The 27,232-nt window shown below is 41.8% G+C and overlaps 1 protein-coding gene across 8 annotated transcripts in view; it reads left to right on the top strand.

Annotated features, from left to right (window-relative positions):
- Positions 1-27,232, top strand: part of PCDH15 (protocadherin related 15) — a 979,840-nt gene that overhangs the window by 845,896 nt on the left and 106,712 nt on the right. For all 8 annotated transcript variants that reach the window (XM_072995260.2, XM_072995261.2, XM_072995259.2 and 5 more), the window contains one exon: positions 4,814-4,926. In XM_072995260.2, the coding sequence (XP_072851361.2) occupies positions 4,814-4,926 (113 nt within the window). The remainder of the gene's footprint in view (positions 1-4,813; positions 4,927-27,232) is intronic.

Below are 27,232 nucleotides of genomic sequence, written 5' to 3'. Positions count from 1 at the left end.
GAGTGTGTGCATTTGCAGAGAGGTTTGGAACTGCCTGGTGTTGTTTTCTGCTTCTGGGTGAGTACATTTACAGGATTTTGCAGGGTGGATTTGGGCTTGTGGGGGTTATGTTTCTGTGCTGTTATATTTTTTGGTGTGTTTGGTGTTTTTTTTCTCAGCCTCATTGTGTTCCGATGGGACTTGCTCTGTTTGTGTGTGTTTTTTAATTTTGTTTTTCTCCCCAGCCCCATTGCGTTCCGATGGGGCTGGCTGTGGTGTTTATTTTTGGGTTGTAGTTTTTTCTTTCAGCCCCATCGCATTCCAGTGGGGCTTCCTGTGCTGTTTATTGTTGGTTTCCCCCCCCTTTCAGCCCCATCACTTTCCGACGGGGCTTCCTGTGCCGTTTATTTTTGGGTTTTTTTCTTTTAAAAAACAGCTTCATGTGATGTTTATTTTTAATTGTTTTTTTCCTTTCAACCCCATCACGTTCCGATGGAACTGCTCTGTTTGTGGGTTATTTTATTTTATTTTTTCCAGCACCGTCACATTCTGATTGGGCTGGCTGTGCTGTTAATTTTTTATTTTGTTTTTTCTTTCAGCCCCATCACTTTCCGATGGGGCTTCCTGTGCTGTTTATTTTTAGTTGTTGTTTTTTTCTTTCAGCGTTGCGATGGGGTTTCCTGTGTGGTGGGGTTTTTTTATTTTTTTCCAGCCCCATTGCGTTCCGATGCGGCTTCCTGTGTGTTGTTGTGATTTTTGTTGTTGTTGTTTTCAGCCCCATCGTGTTCTGATCGGGCCTGCTGTGTGGTGTGTTCCCCCCCCCACAGGCTGGAATGGATTAATGGGTTTTCAATGTATTCCTATGGGATGGTGCTTCGACTTACGACCATTTTGAGTTACGCCCATCTTCTGGAACGGATTATGGTTGTAAGTCAAGGCACCACTGTAGTAGTTACAGAAAGAATATTCAGATTCATTTGGTGAAGGAGAGTTGCTTGATTCTTACAGTAAAAGGACAAGTTCAGATTTTGATAAGTTTGTTTTTGTATGTTGGATTAAAACAGTTCCTTGTAATAACCTATATTACTGAATAATATGCTAACTGAAGAATATGCCATCAGACAAGCAAAAAAAAAAGGGCATTTCTCTGTGATTTTGACTACTTTAACTCAGTCATCAGTCTTCTTGAGAAAAAAATCTATTTTTACTAGTTCTTAATGTTTTCCTAATGTGTGTGTGTGTGTGTTTCTAACTCTGACAAGTAGTGTCTGCTTACTTCTGATATGTGAAAGGAATGTGACTTTGTAGCTTTTAAACATTTTGATATCTCTGCTACAAGAACATATTGCTATGAATAATCCATAAAATGCATATTATGGTGGAATCACTGAAAAATGCCGAAGTGACTCTTTCAGTAATTTACCCCTGCAATCCTAAACATATCAGCTAGGGATTAAGCCCCACAGTGGGACTTTCTTCTCAGTGCCCAGGATTTCTCTGAGCACTGGTATTAAAAGAATATTTGGATAATTGGTTGGTGCTTTAATTAATCCTTTCAATGTAATTTTTATCTATTCTGTATATAATATTACAAAAAAATACTGGAAGCCGGATACTGTTTTACCAAGACAGTCTGCAGTCAGGTTGTAAAGCACCATGGCAACAAATTCATCCCGCTTCTCCTCCAGAGTACTCTGGAGTTCCAGCACTGCACATTTTTCATGGGCCAGCAGATTCCTACACTCTTGTCTGTGGGAAAGGCCCTGTATGCAGAGATAGGTGTTCAGGAAATATCAGCTCCACACAGAAATCTGGTGAATGACTCCCCCCGCCCATTTTTATTATCATTCTCATGATCATGTGAGGGGCAACTTCCACCAGAGGAAAAATCATTGTGACTGTGCATGTGTGTGTCCACAGGAGGCACCTATCTGACAGTTTCTATGGAAAAATCTAGGCTGTGGTCCTCAGCACACTTGCAATCCAATGCTGATCATTTTCTGTGTGGGAAAAGACAATGGGACAAAATTTTCCAAATGTATGTACTTAAGATCAAAGTGTCTCTCAGTTTCCAGCTGCTGGAAAGCTTTACAGAAAAACTGAGAAGACCACTCTGTCCAGGCCTTCTCTTGGTAGCAGAATTCTTCTGAAAATCTGATAGACTGTGGGAGTCTGTGCGATACGAGTCTGTGGGATACGAGTAACTATTTCATTTCCTAGGTTGTTGGATTTTTTTTTCTTATTCCAAACAAGCTGGACAAGTAAAGAGAAATGATTTCATAGTCTACCTCTATAAATCGACACAACTGAAGTTTTCTGATGAAACAAAACTTACAAAAACAAAAATAAATGTATGGCTGGCTGGGCTCAGTAGGGGTGAAAGAGGCTGAAAGGCTGGAGATTAAAAATAAATTGTTTCCTTTGAGCCCTCAGAGACAGGCTAGACCTCTGCTAGGTGTTCACTTTTGCAAGGTGAGGGATCAAACTGCGACATGCCGTTCAAAATTGTTAACATCCACTGCCCATCAGTACTAAAGAAAATCCAAGAAGAGCTGTTGATCTATAACAGTAACATTGCTGTATTTGTTGTTCCATTAAAAGAACAAAAGTGTGCACCCCCACCCCTGGAACAATAGTCGTCGTTTAGTCGTGTCCGACTCTTAGTGACCCCATGGACCAAAGCTTGCCAGGCCCTCCTGTCTTCCACTGCCTCCTGGAGTTGGGCCAAATTCATGTTGGTAGCTTTGGTGACACTGTCCAACCATCTCATCCTCTGTCGTCCCCTTCTCCTCTTGCTGTCACACTTTCCTAACATCAAGGTCTTTTCCAAGGAGTCTTCTCTTCTCATCAGATGGCCAAAGTACTGGAGCCTCAGCTTCAGGATCTGTCCTTCCAGTGAGCACTCAGGGTTGATTTCCTTTAGAATTGATAGGTTTGTTCTCCTTGCAGTCCAGGGGACTCTCAAGAGCCTCCTCCAGCACCACAATTCAAAGGCATCAGTTCTTCGGCAGTCTGCTTTCTTTATGGTCCAGCTCTCACCTCCATACATCACGACAGGAAAAACCATAGCTTTGACTATTCAGACTTTTGTTGGCAAGGTGATGTCTCTGCTTTTTAGGATGCTGTCAAGGTTTGTCATCGCTTTCCTCCCCAGAAGCAGGTGTCTTTTAATTTCGTGGCTGCTGTCTCCATCTGCAGTGATCATGGAGCCCAAAAAAGTAAAATCTGTCACTGCCTCCATATCTTCCGTTTCTATTTGCCAGGAGGTGATGGGACCAGTGGCCATTATCTTAGTTTTTTTCATGTTGAGTTTCAGGCCATTTTTTGCACTCTCCTCTTTCACCCTCATTACAAGGTTCTTTAATTCCTCCTCCCTTTCTGCCATCAGAGTGGTATCATCTGCATATCTGAGATTGTTGATATTTCTTCCGGCAATCTTAATTCCGGCTTGGGATTCCTCCAGTCCAGCCTTCCGCATGATGTATTGTGCATAAAAGTTAAATAAGCCGGGGGACAATACACAGCCTTGTCGTATTCCTTTCCCAATTTTGAACCAATCAGTTGTTCCATATCCAGTTCTAACTGTGGCTTCCTGTCCCACATATAGGTTTCTCAGGAGATAGACAAGGTGATCCGGCACTCCCATTTCTTTTAGGACTTGCCATAGTTTGCTGTGGTCCACACAGTCAAAGGCTTTTCCGTAGTCAATGAAGCAGAAGTAGATATTTTTCTGGAACTCTCTGGCTTTCTCCATAATCCAGCGCATGTTAGCAATTTGGTTTCGAGTTCCTCTGCCCCTTCGGAATCCGATGGCTAATGAATCAGTGATATGGTTGTGTTGCTATATGTTGGAGAACACTGGGGGCTTCTTTCCTGTTGCACAGAGTGGAAAGGCTTGGGCTGCCCCTGCTAACTGGGATCTTTCCATTAATGGAAATCTATAGATGATCTTACCAGCCAAAGGCAAGTAGATCAGCCCTTCTCATTATTTTATGCCGTTCAGAGCAGATTTTTCAGAAAACAGAAGAGACTTCACAAGAAAGGGCAAGGCAGTGAAAACTGCGTCCAACATCCTGGAAGCAAAAGTCTGCTTTGATGCAAATAAATAAATAAATAAATCTCAAGATCTGACAATTATTTGATTGTTTACTTAATTATTCAAATAACTGGATTCATAATCACCCAAATATAACATTGAATGCCATTCTTGGAAAAAGAATACAACAGATTCTGTGCTGGAGAAGTGCCGAATTTGAAATTTTCTTTATAAGTAACTCCCCTGTTCAGAAAACTTACCGGTTTGCATCATGGGAGACAGAAGATCTGCAATGTCCATCAAAATTTGCTGGGCTGCTAATATCTTAATAGTCTTGTATGTACAGTGAAGTGTAGACATTGTTCTGAATTTATACCTGTTTCACCAAAATAAAATGTCATGAATAGGCTGGAGGTTCATGTTGAGAAAAGTTATTTGAAGAATTTTGAGAGAATTAAAAAGGATTTCATTTCTGCAGGAAACTTGTCCTGGGAATTCTATACATCACTAATTCAAATTGTCTCCATTTTTTAAAATGTGATATACTTTAATCTTCAATTGTTGTTTGGAATATTTATGGAACTTAGATTTAGAATTGCACTTTTGGATACATTTTGATGTCATATATTATTTGTTTCAATGTGGCATTTTCAGAGTCATGAATCTCTTAGTTCAGTACTACATTTACCATCAAATAAGAATAGATGCTATTTAAGATTATCAAAAAAGTAGCATTTATACCTGGAAAAAAAAATTAGGATGACATGCAGACTGAGTCCTTTTTTGTGTGCTCAACAGCTCATGGTTATTGCCTATGATGATGGTGACCCTGTGAAATTCAACACCACTACTGTAGAAATTTCAGTATTGCAACCCTCAGTAATTCCACGGTTCACCCAGGAAGAATACAGGTATGATGTGTCTTCCATTTCTCTTATTAGTGCTTAAAATGAAACTGGGGTCTGGGGAATATCCTTTTTTGAGTGATTGCATTGCAAGTATTGGTCAAAACCCTTAAAGCACAAAACAGCTTGGGAGCAGGCTTGTAAGCTAAAATCAGACATCAGGGTCCTCCTTAATTGACCACCATTAAAATCTATTTGATTGGCAAACACAAGAAATAGGAACTTTTTTATTATGGCCCCAGCAGGATGGGTCTCCCTTTCCATTAATGTGCACCTCACTGCTTCTATGCAGGCATTTATACAAAAAGACCTTTCTATTTAAAGATGCCTGCGGTTGAATTTCTTTCTAATTGGCCTGTTTGTTCAAAGCAATTTTCCATGAGACTGTGCATGCTTGCCATTGGGGCTGTTATGATTTGCATCTGATTAAGCTCTTCTGGCATAGCCCTGAAAACTATAAAGTGATATCAAGAAAAGAAAAGAAATAAGGAAAGAAGACTTTGGATAGTGTTCCATACAAAAGTTAGTATTTACTCACCTAGCATCCAAAGATAAATACTTAGCTCCTTGTCAGGCATGAACACTTAAATATTACAACTTAATGATAATTGCTTGAATCTCATATTCTTAAATGAATAGTAATAGAAATTCTGCCTTGTAGATCTGGCTGCTTTTATTTAATTAGGCACTCTCATTGTTTTGTTTACAGGTGCATAATTACAGGGATATGAAAGTCATAACTATTACTCATCTTTGGAAAATTTATCAGTGTTATATACTGTGGCATTCAGCTCTGCTCTCACTTGTCCGTCACAGCTGGGCAGGGGAACCTCAGCCAATGAGAGGACGGAGGGTGGTGCAGAAGTGGGAGGAGCTGGGTTATATAAGGTGTGTGTGATGTGTGAGAGGAGATCAGATCAGTTTGAGAGATGAGAGCTGAGAGAGATTGATAGAGTGAGTGAGAAAGAGCCTGTCAGTGAGGGAAAAGTCTGTGTGAGCTAGTGTCTGAGAAACAGTGATTGACTAATTGATTTAATACCAGTGATTTACCCTTTTTATTTTTGTGTAATCAATAAACATTTTTATTTGTTTGAAAGAAACACTTGTCCTTTTGATTTTAAGTATAGGTTGGTGGCATCAGTTTTGGTGAAAGGTAGTGAACACTCTTTGAGGCCTGGATGGGTAAAGGCTTGAGAGTGGCCCGCTACATATAAATTGGTGGCAGCGGTGGGATATGAGAAATCCAGTAAAGCCTTATACTGGAAAGGTGCCCAGAGCAGGGTATTTTAGTCAGGGAAGTCTGAGTGGATGTGTGGGTAACCTCCTAGGACTTGTCTCATGGGGAGAAAGTCTAGGAGGAGGGTGCTGAAGCTCAGATTGGGGACTAAGATAGGGAGGCTTCTGGGAAGTGAGTGGCCCAAAGCAGAAATCTGTGGCGGTTTGGCTAGCCTGTCCTGAGTTCAAGGGAGAACTCTGAGGGGACAAAAGCGGGGCTAAGGGCAGATAGGCTGAGGGGACTCAAGACAGCTAAATCTGGGACAGGGTGAAGCTGTGGGCTTGAGTGATTTTGTTGCCTGAGGCAGAGAGAGAAGTTCGGTCTGTGGTGGGAGGCCTAGCTGGGAGCCAGAGGCCTAGACACTGTAGCGAGATTACCAGTGCTGGGAAAGCAGCAACTTTATAACACAGACACTCACTGACAGAAGAAAAAAGTGTACTTTTTAAATCGAGGCTTGTAAGTTGGATCAGAAGCCTGAGGGAAGAAAAATGTCTTTGACTAGGGGAAAGAAAACTGAGCAGGTGCCTTGTATAATGGCAGCTGGGTCAGATGATGAAAATGGGGATTTTGAGGAAGGTTTTACCTCAGCTCAGGAGGGAGAGTCCTCAAGGGAAGACCCATTAGAGTTCAGGAAATGAACGTTTATATTTTTACCTGAGATGTTGGAAATGTAACTTCGAACTGGAATCCATGCAGGGCTCAAGAGTGAAGGGCCGCTGCATGAGATTTGGATAGCTGTGAAAGCCACTGAACATTATGTATGATTTTCTATGAATTAATCATTTCCAGCCTCTTTGGTTTTATTTACTAGCATTACTAATGACAGATCTTGGCTCTAGTCCAATCCATAAGATAGCCAATTGACCTTTTCTCCCTTAAGGTTGTGTAGTTTTTAGGGGGAAAGTAGTCTGGAAGGTGTACTGCAATACTTTCACCACTCCGAAAAACCCCTTTCCATATTAAATATTACCATTTTTCGCATCTCTTTTGCACCTATGGCCTACTACTGATTCAGCCTTTCTTTTGTTTTGAAAATGCTTCAGGTTTCTTTCAATTTCAGTCTGTATCCCCAGTGAGTCAGCTTTGGTGTTCACTGATGTCAATTAGCACAAAGCAATCTGATTTAGAATGAGGACGTTTCAGACATTGTTCTCTTTGGTCCATCTGACAGGGAAAAGGATGACAAAAACATTCTGAATCCCATTCCAGGCAATGCTTCTTAAACAGACATGAACACTTCAAGTCATTATGCAATATGAAAGTATTCCCTGAAATCCTACAGAAAAAAAAGATGTGTCTCTCAATTTCAGTTGTTCTTCTCTTTTGACACTATCTACCTTTCTCCTGAACTGAAACTGGAGCAACACTTTGGCCTTCTTGTACATCAACAGTTTATTTTTACAGACTAAGAGGAGTTCAGTCTGCTACCTACAGCAGAGGCAGGCTAACATCAAAGCAGTCACTGAAATGTGAAAGGAAACCTTTCATTATAGTCAAGTAATGCTATTACATTTGTTCATTAGGAGTGGTGAAATGGCCCAATCACACCTGCTCTAGACTTAGAGATATGCTAGAATTATTTGCCCTGGCAGAGACTCTTTTGTTTTCAGGATATATGTTCTGTTCATATGCTCTGCCTTTTGATAAATGATGGTTGAAAAGCTACAAATAATATAATCACTGGACACACACACACCAGTCCTTTGTCTGGCTCACAGATGGGTCCAGAGCATATTGTTTAATGGTTTAGCAATCTGAAGGTAGTTGGATCCAAATTTTCTTCCTGACCCAGAAGGTGGGAAAGTGAACAATAGACGGACATGTTCCTTCTCTGTCCAGTGGATGTTGCCTTGTTGGTCTTCATCTTAGGTTAATATTCTTCCTAAGAGGCAAGCAATGTCATGTTGCACTGGCCCTTGTCATGTGTGCCTGAGGCCAAACTACAGTGGATTTTCATCTCTTTTCCCAGTTCCATAGTTGTTGGAGCCAAGGGTTCTTCATAGGAATCAGAGCCCCTTCTAGCTGCTCCTTTCATGGGGCCAAGTTGGAGACAAGGCCAGAAAAGAGAACCATGAAAGATGCATCAGGCAGTGCTCATTGTTAGTCAAACATTGAACTCACACTTGTTTAATGTATTTCTCTTGGCATTCAAAAAGCACATGTTTTGGGAAATTCTGTTCTGAAGCCTCAATTAGGCTCTGTTCCTGTGCTTGGATCTGTTTTGTTAAATAACAGAGAATTTCCTTAGGTGTACAACCTATGTTTGGATGTATGTGGGAGCAATTTATGAAAATGAAAGAGCAGACCCAGTAGTGTAGGAGCTCCATACCTCAGAGTTCTCACAGCAAACCAAATAAGATGGATTAAAGTTACAGAATTACAGAATTATTTACAATTTTGTATAAAATTATAAGAACAACTCCTTTGACTTTTTGGTTAATGAATACATAATTTGCCCTCTTCCACTTCTAGAAAGTCATAGTTAATAGCTACAGACTGTGATGGTAGACAATAAATTGCTAATTAAAATTGCAATTGATACCCATTAAGTATTGCCTATGGGCACATTTAACAGGTGTTCATGTGTTTTATATCAATGAAAGGCAAACAATAGCATCTCCCTAATGTTCCTAAATAGCATAGTAAAACCAGGCTCCAGTTTGGTGTATTATTTTGTTATTAAGGAACACTATCTGTTTGAAGAAGTATTTAACTTTAATGTTGACAACAAAAAATCAAAATTGCCAAAGAGTTTTTGTACCAAGGCACAATCATTAGTCCAAATGGAGATCACAGCCATTCAGAAAACTGAAACTTGAATGGACAGCTATGAAAGAACTTATAAAAATTGTGAAGTGTAAGTAAGCATCACTGGAGACCAAGGCAAAATACATACATACAGTACATATACATACTAGATCAGACACTCGGTGTGGAGTACTAGATAGAATGACGGACTAGGACTCAGCAGATCTGTGCTTGAATACTCCTGCAGCCATGGAAACTGGCTGAGTTTGGCACTGCTATAACCACTCCTTAAATATCTAATTTACTTGAGAGCCCTGCTAGAATCACTATAAATCATTTCTAACTTGACAGCACATAATAAACCAGATCAAATCAAGCCTGAACTCTCTAAATGACTAGACCAAGGGTATAATATTTTGGACACATCATGAGAAGACAAAACTCACTGGACAAGACAATAATGCAAGAAAAACTGAAGGCAGCAGAAAAAGAGGAAGATCAAATATGAATGAATTGGCTTAATAAAGGACACCATAGCCTTGAATTTACAAGAGCTGTGCAGCCTGTTAATGAAAGGATCACTAAAAGGTCACAAATTCATAGGACTATAGCCTATGACTGAGAGCAAGGTGTTGTTTCCAGTATCAAAACAGAGCCGTTGCATCCCATTTGGCATTTGTACGGTTATAAAGAAAGTCAGTATACTTTCGCTACCTGTGTATGCTGTGCCCAAATGACAACCATCTTGAAGGTTCTATACACAAGCGTTGGAGTTGCCATTTAAACTTGTGAACAGGGACTCTTTTTCTGGCATTGTCCATGTTACTCCAGTTATAGCTCTGCAAACTAAGAGCTTGGTTCACACTCCCCTTTTAAAATTAATTTTGGTCAAAATACTTTGTTTACTTTGGTGATACTTGCTCCAGATCTCTTTCTTTTACCAGTTCCTTGGTTCTAGTAAAATTATAATTAGACATGCCCAATATAGAGTTTTAACTACCCCATAACTGGTGTTTTGTAAATACTGAAAAAAAGTTTTGTGCCTCTGCAGTAGACAAAATACCATGCTATGTTGGATTTGAAGTAGTGCTGTATTGATTTAGCACTATAGTGCTAAGCTAGGACAAATAATTATTTTTTAAACATATAATTTATACGTTGCATTGCAGTGCTTACCAGTGTAAAAAGAATTTATTATTATTTATTATTTATTTTATTTATATCCTGCCTATCTGGTCAGATGAGGACCACTCTAGGCGGCTAACAACATAAAATAATACAATAAATATATATATAAAACAATTTTTACATAGCAAAAACACAGGGCAAGATAGAAGAGACAATAGGAAAGGGAAGAAAAGGGCGTCAGGAATTATCTGATGGGAAGGCCTTCCGAAACATCCATGTTTTTAATTGATTCTTAAAGATACCCAGCAGGGAGCCACGCAAATCTCAGGAGGTAGATTGTTCCAGAGGCGAGGAGCCACCACCGAGAAGGCCCGATTTCTTGTCTTTTCCTTCCGGGCCTCCCTCGGTGTTAGGCTCCTCAGCCTCACCTCCTGGCTTGCACGAGCGACACGGGTAGATCTTGGTGGGAGTAGGCGTTCCGCCAAGTATCAAGGCCCTAAATCGTTTAGGGTTTTGTATGTAAGCATCAACACTTTGAAGTCGATGCGGAATCGGATGGGCAGCCAATGCAACGAGGCCAGAGTGGGTGAGATATGTTGGTATTTTTTCACTCCACTAAGTAATCTGGCCGCCGCATTCTGCACCACCTGTAGTTTCCGCAGCAGCTTCAAAGGTAGCCCCACATAGAGCACATTACAGTGGTCTAATCTTGAGATTACGAGCGCATGCACCAACGTAGTGCATGCCCCAACATCAAGGTAGGACCGCAGCTGGGCTATCCGCCTAAGATGAAAAAAGGTGGTACGGACCACCAACGCCACCTGAGATTCCATCGTAAGCACCGGGTCCAGATGGATCCCCAAGCTGCAGACCCCATCCCTGGCGGGCAGAGTCACCCCCCCCCCAAAAAAAAGAGAGGGAGTTTCCCACATCCCCAGCTGTGGAGGCACCCACCCTCAGTACCTCCGTCTTGTCCGGGTTCAGCCTCAGGCCACTCTCCTGCATCCGTTGCAGTACAATCCCCTGGCAGCGCTGAAGGAACAGAACGGCATCTCCTGCAGTTGGTGAAAAGGAGATGTAGAGCTGAGTGTCATTGGCATACTGATGACACAAGGCTCCACACCCCCTGATGACCCCACCCAGTGGCCTCATGTAGATATTGAACAGCATTGGGGAGATAATCAACCCCTGTGGGACCCCACAATTGAGACTCCATGGGGCCAAGACACTCTCCCCAAGCTGCACTCTCTGGGTGTGATCCTCCAAGAAGGAACGGAGCCAGGCCAATGCCAGGCCACCTATTCCCAACTCAGAGAGCCTCCCCAGGAGGATACCATGGCCAATGGTATCAAAGGCCACGGAGATATCAAGGAGGAACAGCAGAGACACTCTGCCCCTGTCAGCCTCCCTCAATAAGTCATCACAAAGGGCGACCAATGCCGTTTCTGTACCATGGCATGGCCTGAAGCTCGACTGAAATGGATCCAGGGCATCTGTTTCATCCAAGAGCGCCTGGAGCTGATCAGCCACCACCCTCTCGACCACCTTGCTTAAGAAAGAAACATTGGCGATGGGCCTATAGTTGCCTATTTCATCCGCCGCCAAACTAGGTTTCTTCCTAATGGGCCTAATGAGTATGTCCTTGAGGGCAGATGGAAATCTGTCCTCAAGGAAAGACCCATTAATTATTACAGTGGTCCATTCCATTGCTGAAGGCCTGGCTGCTTTGATTAGCCAGGCCAGGCAAGGGTCCAGGGAGGAGGAGGAGGCACGACAGCGATCAAGCGCCCTGGCCACAAAGTCAGGTGTGACAGGCTGAAAGGAGTCAAAAATCACCCGGCAAGACGGAGTGCTGGACATCTCTGCTCGACTCACTGTATTCAAAAACGGAGAGAGGTTCCGGTGGATGGCCTCCACTTTCAATTTTAAAAATGCTGCAAATTGGTCCGGTGAAAAACTAGGGGGAGGCCCATTACTCAGACCAATTCCCGATAGGTTGCGTACTATACAGCATAGTTCCGCCTGCTGGTTGGACGCTTCGCTTATCCAGTTAGCGAAGTATGCTCGACTGGCAGCCTTTACCTTAGTCAGGTAAAGATTAGTAGCGATCTTGACAGCTATCCAATTATAATCCATCGGGTCCTTTCTCCATTTGCGCTCTAGCCATCTCCTGACCCGCTTCAACGCCCGGAGATCCTGGAACAATAGGTCCCTGCTCCCTGCGAGGGGGGAGAGCCATTTTGAGGGTGCATTTTATTAGGTGGTGATCCGACCATGACAAGGGTACCGACTCAAGATCAGTCACCATCGGACCACTCTCGCTCCCATTGGTGGGAAAAAACAGATCAAGTGTATGGCCACCCACATGGGTGGGGCCGTTGACATGTTGGGACATGTTCAAGAAGGCCATGGTCTCCAAGAACTCAAGAGCTGGCCCGGAAATCTCTGCCCCCACATGCACGTTGAAATTCCCCAAAACTAATAGCTTCGGGGAGCCCAACAGTGCCACGGAGACAAAGTCCACCAGCTCCGGTAGGGAAATGGCTGTAGGCAGGCCAAAGGAATAATGTTCACTTCCACATGAGATACCACACTGCACATAATCACTGATGTCATCTGGACATGGCCAGCAGAGGACTGATATAGATGGTCACATAAACCAAAAGAAAAACAAAATAACACAACCAGAAATGCTTAACAACCACCACCACAACAGCAACAGGCCTGCTGGCCAAACAAAATATACTACATGCTCATGCCATCTATTTATAATTGGCACTTAATATTGTGTAGCTGACAGAATACAGTGGTGCCTCAACTTATAAAATTAATACATATTGGAACGGTGGCCGTAACATGAAAATTTCGTAAGTCAAAGCACCATTTCCCATAGGAACACACTGAAAACCATTTAATCCGTTCCAGCCAAAGGGGGAAAAAAACCCAAATAAAACACTGCAAGTCCCTGGGGCTGCAAAAAACAAAAAACAGCGATGGAGGCAGCGGGGATGGGAGGCAGAGGGCAGCGGAGACGGTTTTGTAAGCCCGGGAAGCTGAAAGCCACCCCGACCTCTGCGCCGGGTACCGGCTTCCCGGGCTTCCAAAGCCCCTCCGACCGCCAGCTTTCTGGGCTTCCAAAGCACCGGCACCCAGCGCGGTGGTCAGGGCAGTGTTGGAAGCCCGGGAAGCTGAGCCTCCCTTTTCCTAACCATTGGGGCGAAGAAGCAGCCTCTTCTCCAGCAACGGTTTGAATTTCCCCCTGCCTTTTTTGTATTCGTAGGTAGACGCTCCAGCCGCAAATGAAAGCAACATTTTGTGGCTGGAGCTTTTCGTAACTCGAAATTTTCATAAGTAGGGACGTTCATAAGTCGAGGCCCCACTGTAAATATAAGAAGAAACAAAGAGCAACATGGCATAAACAGCGGGACAAATATTGGTCTACTTGTTCCCTAATCCACAGACCATAGCTGTAAATCTTGTTTGTTTTTGGACTGTCTCACCAAGAATCACACAACTTTGATGCTGACAATGAAGAAACTGAAATGGTTAAAACATCTTTTATATCTTGGTTTAATTATCCATTCAAATTGAGACTGTAGCCAAGAAATCAGAAGAAGATTGAGACTCAGAAGGACAGCAATTCAGGAATTAGAAAATATCATCAATTTTAATGACGTATCACTGGAGACCAAGGCCAAGATCATTCACAATTTTGTATTCCCAATTACTATGTATGGGTGTGAAAGCTGGTCAGTGAAGAAAGCTGACAGGAAGAAAATTCATTCATTTGAAACATGGTGCTGGAGCAGAGCTTTGCGGATACCCTGGACTGCCAGAAAGACAAACAAGTAGGTCCTAGAGCAAATCAAGCCCGAACTTTCTCTGGAGGCAAAAATGATGAGAGTGGCATACTTTTGGCACATAATGAGAAGGCAAGTTTCACTGGAAAAACCAATAATTCTGGGCAGCAGGGAAAAAAGGGAGACCAAATATGAGATGGATTGACACCATGAAGAAAGCTATGGCCATGAGTCTATAAGAGCTGAGCAGGGCTGTTGAGGACAAGATGTTCTGGAGATCACTCATTCACTATAGTTGGAGACACATAAGGTCTAACTCACTCTATTTCTCCTTCATATTCAATCTTATACACAAAACAGAATCTCCTAAGTCAGAAAACATGCAGACCAAACAGCTCATAATTTCATTAATAAACATTATTTTATTTTTATTTTTTGAACTGCCACAACATTCATTTCTGGCACACATCCTAAATATAGTTGTCAATCAGCCCTAACCATTTACCATGCAAGTGATTATTTTGAAACATGGCTATGTAGGTGATGTAAATATGAGGGAAGCCCATGCTTAATTTGAGGCAAGAGACAACTGAAAATGACTCGTTTTGGTAGGAATTAACATTTGATGGTGCCTCCAACAGTCTGACAGATACTCTGTTTTCTCCCGTGGACTGCAATGGACTGGTCTGTGGATTTCCTCATTTTTATTACACTTCTTAAAGAGGATGTGTTAAGTCAAAACCTACTACATGCTTTGCCTTAATTATGCTCTAATAATATATTTCTCATTTTTATTAGCAATGCCTTCATACAGAGCATTTTGGCCAATATAGTATCACCAGAGTGGGCAATGAGCAATAGCAGGTTTCAGGTTAAACATGAAAGATGAAGGGGGTTGGAGTGGGGAGAAACATCAAGAAATAATGTTTTGTGGATCGTATCAGTGCATGGGGATGATGTAAAATAAAAAAGTCTTTCACTCAGAGGATGGGCAAATTCTGATAGACTGAGGCATGATACCTTCAGAGCCAGTGTCTATCTGGCGGCAGAGCAAGATGTTAGAGTTTCAGTCCCCCATTGTGCCTCTTAGGAGAAGAACCAGACTTTGTGGCCTTGGGCAAGCTGCACAGTCCCAGAGCACCGCCAGAAGATGAGAATGGCACACCTTTTTTGTCCTCTCGATACTTAGAAAATCCTGGAAAGGACTGCCACAAGTCCGAGTCAATTTGGCAGCTCATAATTGACACCTGCATTACCTTTTTGTAAACTGTTCTGCTGCAATCATCCTCAACATGCTCCAGCTAATCCAGAGAACCCCCTATTTAGAACATGATGCTAAAAGACAGGTTTAATCCCCATACTGAGGATGTATTTGTGCCCTATACCACAGTGGCTCCAGAAACATCAGTATCAGTATCCTTTGAGCTTCACATCCCATCCTTTCGCCTTTCCGTTCATTCTTTGCTTGGATCTCAAATTCAGCATAATGCCAAGAAAATCTTTTAAGTATTTTCACTCAGCAGCAGCACTTTCTTTTCTGAGATGCTCTAAAAGGTACAACAAATCAAAGTATTTGTCCATAGAGGATTCCACCCCCACCTCCATCTTCTTTCAAAGTCAGATGACTGAATCTCAGGACACCTCCCTAAGGGAGTTTAATACAGAAGACATGAGGCATGTAATCATAGCAAGATTCTGCATCAGCTGCTACGGTAAAGGAAGACTTTCTTCTGACCTTCACAAAAAAGTAAAAAGTTTCTCCAGCTCTTACTGGATTGCTGAATAACTCCCTAGTGCCTAGCATAGGCTAGCAAAATCATTTTTAATAAGTCAAATAAACATTGCATTATAACATAAGGTTTACAGTATAACACTGAATCTATCTTTTTTTTATTTACAGGGTAAACACCTTCTGGAGCCTGAGGGTTGCACTGGGCCCCAGAAGTCACTAGGATCCGTTATCCAACTGTGCGGACGTGTGTGCATGCACAGCCATGAATCAAATTAACATAAACACACAGAGATATACAGACACATACATAAGTGCAAACATATAGAGCCACTACTGCAGATTGCTGGGGTGGGAAGGAAGAATTACCCTCCTTTCCTGATGATATCAAGCAAAAATAAGGATGGGGGGCGGGCTGGAGGTCTTACTGTCCAAGAGATGCTACTGAGGTTCATGGAACAAAAGCTTATTTTTGCTTTCACTCCAGTGATAACAAGCAGAATCACTGGCAAGTGGGTGAAGATTTAACATCCTGGCGAACCTCAGTAGCATCCCTGTTGATGCTGCTCAGTATTGCAAAGTCTAGAAGTCCTCCTTTCAGGAATGATTTTCTTTGCATGCTGTTTTTCTCCGTTCTCCAGAATCTGCTGAGAAGCAATATGCAGTAGAAGGGTAATTCTTGCACAACATGTTTCTCAGAAGAAACCCTATCAAGCAGGGAATCTGTGGGCTAGTAGGAGATCAGGGAAGGCAAGAACCCCCAACTCTGGAGCTAGCCCCTCCAGTTTCCCCAGTTGCTGGATTCTCATAATTGAAGGAAAGGCACTTTTAACATGCACAAGGGCTTTCATCCATGTAGCCAATCAGTTGCAGCTCTTTTCAGTAAAGGATATGTGCTTTGCATCCACTGACATACTATTTGAGATCAACAGCAGTCTAGGGCAAGGGCAAGCATATGATAGGCAGAAGAAACTGAAGAGACACAGATTTGACCATTGCTAGTGGGAGGGCTAGAGCCCCTTTGATTTTCAAAGCTTCCATAACCCTAACGAGACAAGCTGGGAACTTCTGCTTTGTTAGAGCCATCCTCTATGCATTAATATGATCACACCTTCACTGGACTGTGATAGCTGTGTGTGGTTTGTTTCCAGATAATAGCAATCTGCTCTGCTCTAAGGTTTAATGATTTAGGAAACACCTATGCTGTTAAACAGTAGGTTCACTCAGGAAAAGAAAGGAGTAAAGAGGAGAACAAGTAGGTAGTGGCCATTTGGACTTTATGTGCTGAATCCCACTGAAAAAGAAAGGCCTGTATAGCATTGTTTTTCAGAATCAAATTGAGAAAGTAGCATCCAAAAATATGACCTTTTTTAAAAAAAAAAATTAGTTTGCTCTCTTCATATGCTTTGGAGCTAGTTTTTTCAACGCTGTAGTCTTATTGAACACTGATCACTTAAGTGACATTATACATCATGTCTAGGTAGAATAATAGTGTATTTGTGTACTAGTCTCACTAACATTGCAAATAAATGTTTTGTTATGTTGTCATGCTAAAAGTATGATAAATACACACAGAAGCAACATCAGTAAGAGAAGTCCAAGAAATATTTCAGTGTTACAAAGGCAGAGCAAATAAAGAAATGGGGGGTGAGGGAATGTCCCTTTTTGTCTCATTTACATTTTGTATGGTTTTAGTTAGGATATGCTATACCCAACCTCTGTCTTGTCATGAGAGTTGCTTTGGAAACTCTATGAAATATTCGTTACACAGCTGCACATTGGCTACCATTAGAGATATACCTCTAGTTTCCACTGTGTTTCAAGGGAGAGAAAAACTTGTCCACATTTTATTCATCTTTGTAATTATGCCACAGTATTTAACAGTTGAAGGGTTTTTTCAGGAGTACAGTATGTCATCCCCTTCTTTGGATCCTAAAGAAACCCAGAGAAAAATGTTTAAAGAGACTAAATTTGTAGCTTTCATTATGATTCATTGTGAGAATTATACAGGGATGCATTGCACCTGATGACATTAAGTCCATCAGAATGAAGCTTGACATTTATCTCTAAGAATAATAGGCCATGTCAGTGGTTCATGGTAATAATACCTAAACTCTCTTGTCATCTTTTTTAGAGGTAAATACCACTGAAAAGGTCAAACTTCATGAACCGATATGAGAAGAGGGGACAGTGAAAGAAAGAGACACAAACCTATGTACTTTGCAAATAATACAGCACAGAGGGGAACAGAAATGCAATTTAGATTGAGTTTTGAGAAGCCATGAATGTTATTTAAGGTGCTATAGCACAAGGAAGCATAAAAAGCATGCAAAGGTGAACTACATATTGTTTTCTGCACCAGAAATAATAATAAAAGAAGAGCTTGCATAGAGTGAGATGTGAACTGCAATGTATTGAGAGTTAGCAGTAGGATTAAGGTGAGAGATTCTTATGTCTTTGTAAGTCCCCGTAGTCTCAGGATTTACATGGGGTTACCACCCTGCATTTTCAAGCCCTTGCAAACAGCTGGCAAAGAAAAAAAATGGACTTACCGGTATTAACATTTGAGAAGTGGAAGGGAATGACAAAACATTTCGAACAACATCAGCAAACTCTATTCTCATTTCTAGTTCCACACTTTGTCATTCCCTGGTTCCCTTCACTGGGATCTCCACTGGCTTCACTGGATCTACTGTCTTTCTCCCGATCTCTACTTGTCCAAGGTAATTGAGTCCTTTGTTAGTCATGTCCAGGAGTGGGTAGTAGTACGCCTGCGCTGAAGGCAGGTATGTTAGTCTTTCACACTGTCTGTCTTGGGTTCCCTTGCTTCCTGAAGTCAATGACCAGCCGCCTCCTTTCCACACCAGGATTGGTGTGAAGCGGGCTGAGGACCTCCTGCCTTCTCTTGCCTTCTTCTCTCCTTCCTTTCACATTCCACCCCCAGTAAGAAGATCAGTGAGAGGGTTTTCTCTGATATTTGCAGGCCTCTCCTTTGGGTACTCTGAACTGAACACAAACCCCCTACCAAGGATCTTTCTTGTAAATATTGTCCGAATCTCCTGAGAATTCTTCCTTGGGGGACTCCTCTGCCTGAGTGTCCCCCTCCCAATCCTCATCTTCTGGAGTCTCAACCTCCTCTGTGGAGTCAGTTGTTTCCTAGGTCTCTGAGTCTCAGTGTCTGTCCCCAAGTTAACAGGATCCATCCCATTGCAGTGGTTGTTCCCTCTCCCAAGAGAGGTTCATGTTTTCTATCATGTTTTCTCCCAGGATTTATCACACCTCCTGCAGGGCTTCTTGTTCACTCATCTGTCTTGGGAATTTCCTCTTCTTCCGTGTCCGTAGATCAGTCTTTTCACCCTCTCCAAGGGGACTTCTCCTCTCCTCTGCTATCTCCTCTCCCCTAGTTTTCCTCCTCATCTGCCTCTCCTTCTGGGGTAGAACCTCCTTTGGATCCTTGACCCTCGAGGGGTAGACCAATTCCTGCCAATTCTCTGCAGGCCTGCCTCTCACTCACCAGACTGATAGGATCATCCTTACCTCAGTCTGTTTGCCTGTGTTATGTGTGTGGAGGGTACAGTGCCTTGTCATTCTTCCACAGTTTCATGTGCTGTCGGGGCTATCTCTTGGGTCATCTCAGAGGGTGCTTTGGGTCCCCGGTCTGAGAGCGACAGCACACCAACAAGGGAGGTTGCTACTCTGCCCTCTTCAGAGTCTTGTGTTTCCTGAACTCACTGAGAATTGGGGCCAACCTACTAATAGCCAAAGTCAATTATTTCTGCTACTCGGCATCATGATTTACTGAAAAAAGCATGGGATTTTCTTTTGTCCCAGCGTATTATATTAGCACAGACAAAATGGTACTCCAATGGCAAAATGCAATACATTTCTTAGGACAATTTTATCCCACTTTTTATGACTGGAGGAATAGGTGACTGAAACGCGGGGACACTATTTACAACTCTTCAGATGACAATGTCATCAAAAGCTAGCATTATAGGTGTCATGCTCTGTGAGTTCTGCAACCAAATGTGACTCTGGAGACTTAAATATCCCTTTTGGGTGAATGAGAGTTAAAATATGTCAACTAATCTTCTAATCTTTGTAATAAATTACCTGATTACATTGTCATCCTGTATACCCTTGCTTTACTGACTTTGAGACAGCCTTTGACAAAGTCTGACATGACAAGCTGATGGTGTGGAAGGAAGGAAGGAAGGAAGGAAGGAAGGAAGGAAGGAAGGAAGGAAGGAAGGAAGGAAGGAAGGAAGGAAGGAAGGAAGGAAGGAAGGAAGGAAGGAAGGAAGGAAGGAAGGAAGGAAGGAAGGAAGGAAGGAAGGAAGGAAGGAAGGAAGGAAGGAAGGAAGGAAGGAAGGAAGGAAGGAAGGAAGGAAGGAAGGAAGGAAGGAAGGAAGGAAGGAAGGAAGGAAGGAAGGAAGGAAGGAAGGAAGGAAGGAAGGAAGGAAGGAAGGAAGGAAGGAAGGAAGGAAGGAAGGAAGGAAGGAAGGAAGGAAGGAAGGAAGGAAGGAAGGAAGGAAGGAAGGAAGGAAGGAAGGAAGGAAGGAAGGAAGGAAGGAAGGAAGGAAGGAAGGAAGGAAGGAAGGAAGGAAGGAAGGAAGGAAGGAAGGAAGGAAGGAAGGAAGGAAGGAAGGAAGGAAGGAAGGAAGGAAGGAAGGAAGGAAGGAAGGAAGGAAGGAAGGAAGGAAGGAAGGAAGGAAGGAAGGAAGGAAGGAAGGAAGGAAGGAAGGAAGGAAGGAAGGAAGGAAGGAAGGAAGGAAGGAAGGAAACTACTATTGATTTGTATCTATCTATCTATCTATCTATCTATCTATCTATCTATCTATCTATCTATCTATCTATCTATCTATCTATCTATCTATCTATCTATCTATCTATCTATCTATCTATCTATCTATCTATCTATCTATCATCTCCTGCCTTTCTCCTTAAAAAAGTACTTTGAAAAGTGGATCCATCTCAAGATGCTAAGCTAAGAATTCATTTTGAAACGGTAACCACTAAAGAAGTACTAAGGCTAATGAAGAAAGATGGAGCAATAGCAAAACACATAGAAAACAGAAAGCTAGAACACTTGGGTTGTGAAAAAAAAATAAAAAAATATGCAGATTTTTACAGCTGATCACTCAGGGTAAAATAAATGAAGGGAAAGGAGAAAAACCTATCAGCTAAAGAAACTATAACACTGGTTTTGATGCAAAACAACACCATTGTTTAAAGCTCCTGCGTCCAGCATCAAAATAGCCATGATGATGCCTGACCTCCAGCAGGAGAGAGAAGCACCATTCATTCCTCCCACATTCTTTCTCTATAAAATGTGGATTTTGAGCCAATTCTAGCATGTGCAACACAATATATATTGCTTCCACTGCTAATGCGAGTTAACATTCATTGGCCAGAATCCTATTGCATTTTTATGTATACAGAAGAGGAACTGTGGCAGCTGCCATGGGAAATCATAGGTAAACGACAAAGTGCTAAATATATGCCAGGCAAATGCTGGGCGTGTAACCAGTTCCATCACGAGGCACACACCTGGCATGCATCTGGCACTAGGTCAATTCTCTGTGCTGCTTTCCATGATTCCCTTTCTGTGTGCATAAAAATGCAATAGGTTTCCAGTCATTATGTACCTATATGGGTTTGCCCAGCTGTAAACTGGAATAATGTTGTCATGTAATGACAGACAAAATATTTTGCTGTTACAAATTGTTACAGCCAATCATTCATTCAAGGTAGAATAAATGGGGAAGGGAATGAAGAATGAGAGGACCTATTGGCTGAGGAAACTGGGAGACCAGTTCGGGTGGAGCATAACATCTTTGTTTAGAGCTACTGCACCAAAAGTCAGTATAGCCCTCATAACATCCAACTTCCAGGAGGAGAGCAATAATCTTTATAAGAGAATGGTTTTGTTCTCTTCTGTTGAGAGAAGCTATAGTGCCTTTCCATGCTAGTGTTGTTCAAGTCAAGTCTCTGGAAAGGGATAGCTGACCATCACATAATAAGAGGTTATGGATATTCCAATTCCATGCCTGTGATCTCGCCAGGAAATCATGTGCACCGACTGCCAACAACAAGATTTGGCTTTTATATATTGGAGACTACTGAAAGGATATGATATCCACAGTAAAGTAACAAAGCTGGATTCTGTGATAATGGTACAAAGAACCAAAGCTGCCAACTTGTAAAGGTAAAGGTAAAGGTTCCCCTTGACAATTTTTGTCCAGTCGTGTTCAACTCTAGGGGGCGGTGCTCATCCCTGTTTCCAAGCCATAGAGCCAGCGTTTTTGTCCGAAGACAATCTTCCGTGGTCACATGGCCAGTGTGACTTAGACACGGAACGCTGTTACATTCCCACCAAGGTGCTTCCTATTTATCTACTTGCATTGGCATGCTTTCGAACCGCTAGGTTGGCGGGAGCTGGGACAAGCGACGGGAGCTCACTCTGTCACGTGGATTCCATCTTATGACTGCTTGGTCTTCTGACCCTGCAGCACAGGCTTCTGCGGTTTAGCCCGCAGCGCCACCACGTCCCTTCTTGTACAGCTCTGGAACTCTTTTCCAGGTCTCCCACGCATCAAGCATTCTTCTGATATTTGTTTGATAATTTCCTTTCCAAAAAAGCTGTTGAGATTCTTAAAGCTTACAAACAACATCACAGGTTTTCTGGGATATTTTGTGCCTGTTTTGTGGATAAATATAAAGGATTTTATTCTTCAAAGATATCTGTCTGGGCTGGATAGAAGAAGAGTCAGGTGGATACACAGTTGGTTACAGAATTGTTACTGAGAGAATGCTTATCAATGGCTTCTTCTCAAAATGGGAGAAAGTAACAAGTGGGATACTACAAGGTCGTCCTAGGCCTGGTTCTCTTCAGTATTTTAGTTACTGACTTGGATGAGGGAGTACAGGGAATACTTATCAGATTTGTGGACAACACAGAATTGGGTAGAATAGTTATGTGAGTGCCCCTGCTGCTCCCTCCATCATGAGTACGGGTGGAACTTCTATATTTCCACGCAAAGAGAATCATAATCACCACAGTTCTTGCAACCCCAAGCCTGCCTTAGCCAGTGAGCCATGTTATATGTGGGCAAAAGAAGGTACTGTATAAGGAAACTTACTACAGAAAAGGAAAAGCAAATGCAAGTATATTGTTAAAAAAATTAGGTCATCAGGCTGAATCAGTATCATATACAGTAATGAGTCCTAGAATCCAGGCTGTATTTATAATTCAAAGAGGAATGGCTATCTACATTCATTGTAGTAGGAAACAAGCATGCTGTGCCTGTCTTTTATTATATTGTTGTTGTTATGTGGTGTCAAGTCTCCTCCAACTCATGGCAACCCTATGAATGAGCACTTTCCAGAAAGTCCTGTCCTCAGCCACATGTTCAGCTCCTGCAGACTCAAGCCTGTGATTTCTTTAGGGAGTCAGTCCATCTCATACTTGGTCTTTCTCTTTTCCTACTACCTTCCACCTTTCACAGTATTATTGTCTTTTCCAGGCACATCTGTTTTCTTATGATGTGCCCAAAGTAGGACAGCCTCAGTTTCAACATTTTTGTCTCCAGAGATAGTTCAGGCTTGATTTCATCTAAGACTCACTTGTTTGTCTTTCTGGCAGTCCTGGGTATCTCCAAAGGTCTTCTCCAGCATCACATTTCAAAGGAATCAATTTTCTTCCTGCCAGCTTTAACTGTCCAGCTTTCACACCCATACTTGATGTTCAGAAATAACAAGAGTGGATTTTTGGTCTTGGTCTCCAATGACACATCTTTTCTAGTGGCTCCATTGCTGCCTTTCCTAGTCTCAATCTTCTCCTGATTCCTAGGCTGCAATTTCCATTTGAATTGATGACTGAACCAAGGTATACAAAATCTCTAACTATTTCAGTGTCTTCATTGTCAGTGTTAAAGTTGTGTAGTTCTTCTGTAGTCACAATTGTTGTCTTAACATTTAACTGCAATCCTGCTTTGTCACTTCTTTCACTTTCCCGAGCAAATCATTTCAAGTCTTTGCTGCTTTCTGCCAGTAAGATGGCGTCATCTGCATATCTTCAATTATTGATGCTTCTTCTACTAATTTTCACTTCTCCTTCATTTGAATCCAGTCTGACATTTCTACATACAGATTGAACAGATAAGGGGATAAAATGCACCCTTGTCTGACACCTTTGCCTATAGGAAATTGTGCTGTTTCTCCATTTTCTATTACAATGGTAGCTTCTTGTCCACAATACAAGTTACACATCAGGACAGTCAAGTGTTGAGGCACATCCATTTATTTCAGAAACCATAGTTTCTCATAATCTGCACAGTGAAAGGCTCTGCTGTAATCTATAAAGCATAGACTGATCTTCTTCTGAATTTCTTTTGTTCTCTCCAGTAGCCAGCAGATATTTGGAATGTGATCTCAAGAGCCTCTTCCTTTTTGAAATCCAACTTGGACATCAGCTTGGCTGATTATATTAATAATACAAAATACAGTGGTGCCTCGCATAACGGGCGCCCCGTTTAACGACGAATCCGCATAGCGACTATGTTTTTGCGATCGCATAACGATGTTTTCTATGGGGGAAATCGCTTTGCGATGATCAGTAAGCTGTTTCGCTTATCGATTATCGCATAACAATGTTTTTCCCCAGCTGATCGGCGGTTCCAAAATGGCCACCGGGTAAAACAGGGACAGATTCCTTGCTTACCGGGCACCCAAAATGGCCGCTGTATGGAGGATTTCCGCTTAAAAGGTAAGTTTTAAGACCATAGGAACACATTGAAGGGGTTTCAACACATTCCTATGGGCTTTTAAAATCCACATAGCGACGAATCCATATAGCGACAATTTTTGCTGCACGGATTATCGTCGCTATGCAGGGCACCACTGTAAGAGAAATATAAAGTAAGAAAGAGAGCAGAACAGAGGCTGGTGTATTGAATTTGCTCTTCTCACCCTGGATTCAAACCTTAGTATTTTTCCTTGGAAAAATATTTGGCTACTCCAACTCAACATATTTCTAATTTGGTAAGGTCTTCATCAGAATAGATAATATTAAGTCCAATGCAGAACTCTGATATTTGTGGGATCCAGGTTTCATGAGTTCTTACATACATAGATGTCCATATGCATCTCTTAAGCAGGGGGATATATATACTGAATGGGTGTTGCAGGATGGGCGAAGGAGTTGCAGGATGGTCCCTGGGATATGGTCCTGCTGCCATTTTGTACACATGGAACCCTGTCAGTACATGTGGAGGGCCTGCTCTCTTGTTAGGAAACAGGATTGTCCTTAATAACCAGACTTTTATTTTTTAAAAAAGGAATGCCCCCTGTGCTAAAATATATGAGATAAGCATAGTAAGAGATTAACAGATGGATCCTTTTACACATTTTTGTATCAATTTGCCAATAGTGTTTGAACAAAAGTTTTTTAATAGACCAACAGCATGTTTTCACTGATCCAATGCATTATTTTTGAACCTGATTTCATTAGTTAACTCAAGAAAGCGAAATCAATAAAACACAATTGCTATAAAGTCTCAAAGAACATGAATTTGGATGTTTCCCTATGCAATTCCCTCACATTCTCCCAAACTGAACAAAAAAGATCCTCCTAATTGATATTGATTTCTCAGTCCATAGAATTCAGCAATGTCACATCAAGAGTAACAGACAGCTTACTTTAAAAACAGAGGGAGAAAGAGAAAGAGAGAGAAGGAAGTGCTAAAAGTAGTAATAGGGCAGCAGGCCAGGAGCAAAAGAAGGGTCTTTTGAAAACACACACTACCTTTTTTTTAAAATCTTTTTTCCATATCTGTGCTTCATTTTAGAAGCACAGATATGGGAAGAGTCTACTATGGTATTTCCCGTTACTATGTGTGAATGTGAAATCTGGACAGTAACGAAAGTTGGCAAGAAAAGAATCTACTTATTGGAAATGTGGAGTTGACGGCAAGCTTCACAAATACCATGGACCAATACCATGGACCACTAGAAAGGCAAATATGTGCGTGTGAGATCAAATGAAGATACTCAATGTCATGTAGTAGAAACAGTGACAGACTAGGACTTTGGAGGCCAGGGTTCAAATTCCCTCTTGGCCATGGAAACTCACTGGGGGAATGGAACCAGTAAAACCACTTCTTAAATATCTCACCTTGAGAGCCTTATTAGGGTCATTATATGTTGGTTCTGACTTGATGACACATAACTGCTAGATCAAATGAAGCCTGAGCTCTCTAGAAGTGAAAATTATTCAACAGAGACTATTATACTTTGGGCATATTATGGGAACACAAGGCTCATGAGGAAAAATGTAATTATGGGGAGAGTTAAAGCAGCAGTGAAAAAGGAAGACTAACTGTGAGATGAGTTGACTCAATAACAAAAGTCATGTTCTTGAGTCTGCAAAATTTGAGCAGATCTGTCAATGACAAGACCTTTTGGTTACTAATTCACAGAGTTACTATCAGTCAGAAGCAACTTGATGGCAGGTAACCAGCGACAGCGCCTAAATTGCAGATTTGCATGCACATCCTTCAATACTGCATATTGTTTTTAGACATGTGAGCTGCAACTCTACATTTATGGAACTATAGATGCATTTTACCCATAACTAGAGAGTAAAAAGTAAAATGAGAATTGGCCCAATACATCAAACAGGAGCAATGAGATAATACTTGCACACTTGTCATGAACATTTACAGAATTATCAGGACTGATATTTTGATTCACATAAGTCTCAGGGGATGCAGAGTGTTGGAGAAAAGTGAAATCAGTCCAACATTTCCTTATCCTCCGACCTCATTCAACCGTCTAAGGGATTTGTGTTCAGAGGTGTATGTGTGTGTTCTGTGCTGTCAAGCTGGAACCGACTTATGGAGCTCCTAATAGGGCTTTCAAGATAAATGAGATATTTAAGGAGTGTTTTTACCAGTTACACTTCCCCAGTGATTTTCCATGCCCAAGTGGGGATTTGAACCCTGTTCTCCAGAGTCTTAACCTATCACTCTATCCACTACACCACACTGGGAATGCTCTCATTGTTCAGAAGTGCAAAAAATAATGTATTATCAATCATTTCTTTATGGCCTGTTCTAGGTAACAGAAACTTCCAAATACTTCTAGAAAGATTCACAGATGGCCATAGTTGTTCAGCAAAAGTGTGTGTGTGGGGGGGAACCAGCAACCAAAGTCCATCATTATGTTGAGCCTATTGTTGCTTCTTTGAGCTAGTGCTCACAGCCTCTTCTTTGTGTAGAAATCTTTTCTTGCAAAGGACAGAATCAATCTTTGTCTTAATTGCAGCATTGAATTAGTGCCACCACAATTGAAAGGTTGAAGAGTTTTATGCAGCTCTGAGAAAATCTTTTTTTTCACACATAATCAGATGAAGCCACATGGGAAATGGAATCAAATGTTTACGTATTCACTTAGTGACTCAACCATCCATCTGTAAATTTAGGCAGCAGTGTAGTGCTTGAATGAATGAATGAATGAATGAGAGAAGCTATTGTTATTCCTTTGTTTTTATATGCTCAGTTTTTTCCTTACTTCTTGTCAGCTAAGTGCAGAAATTACCTGACCCAGCTCTCACATAGCTTTCTGTTTCTA

The sequence above is a fragment of the Pogona vitticeps genome, chromosome 3 (genome assembly GCF_051106095.1).
Source record: "Pogona vitticeps strain Pit_001003342236 chromosome 3, PviZW2.1, whole genome shotgun sequence".
Lineage (NCBI taxonomy): Eukaryota > Metazoa > Chordata > Lepidosauria > Squamata > Agamidae > Pogona > Pogona vitticeps.
This window is presented reverse-complemented; position numbering and strand designations above follow the sequence as displayed.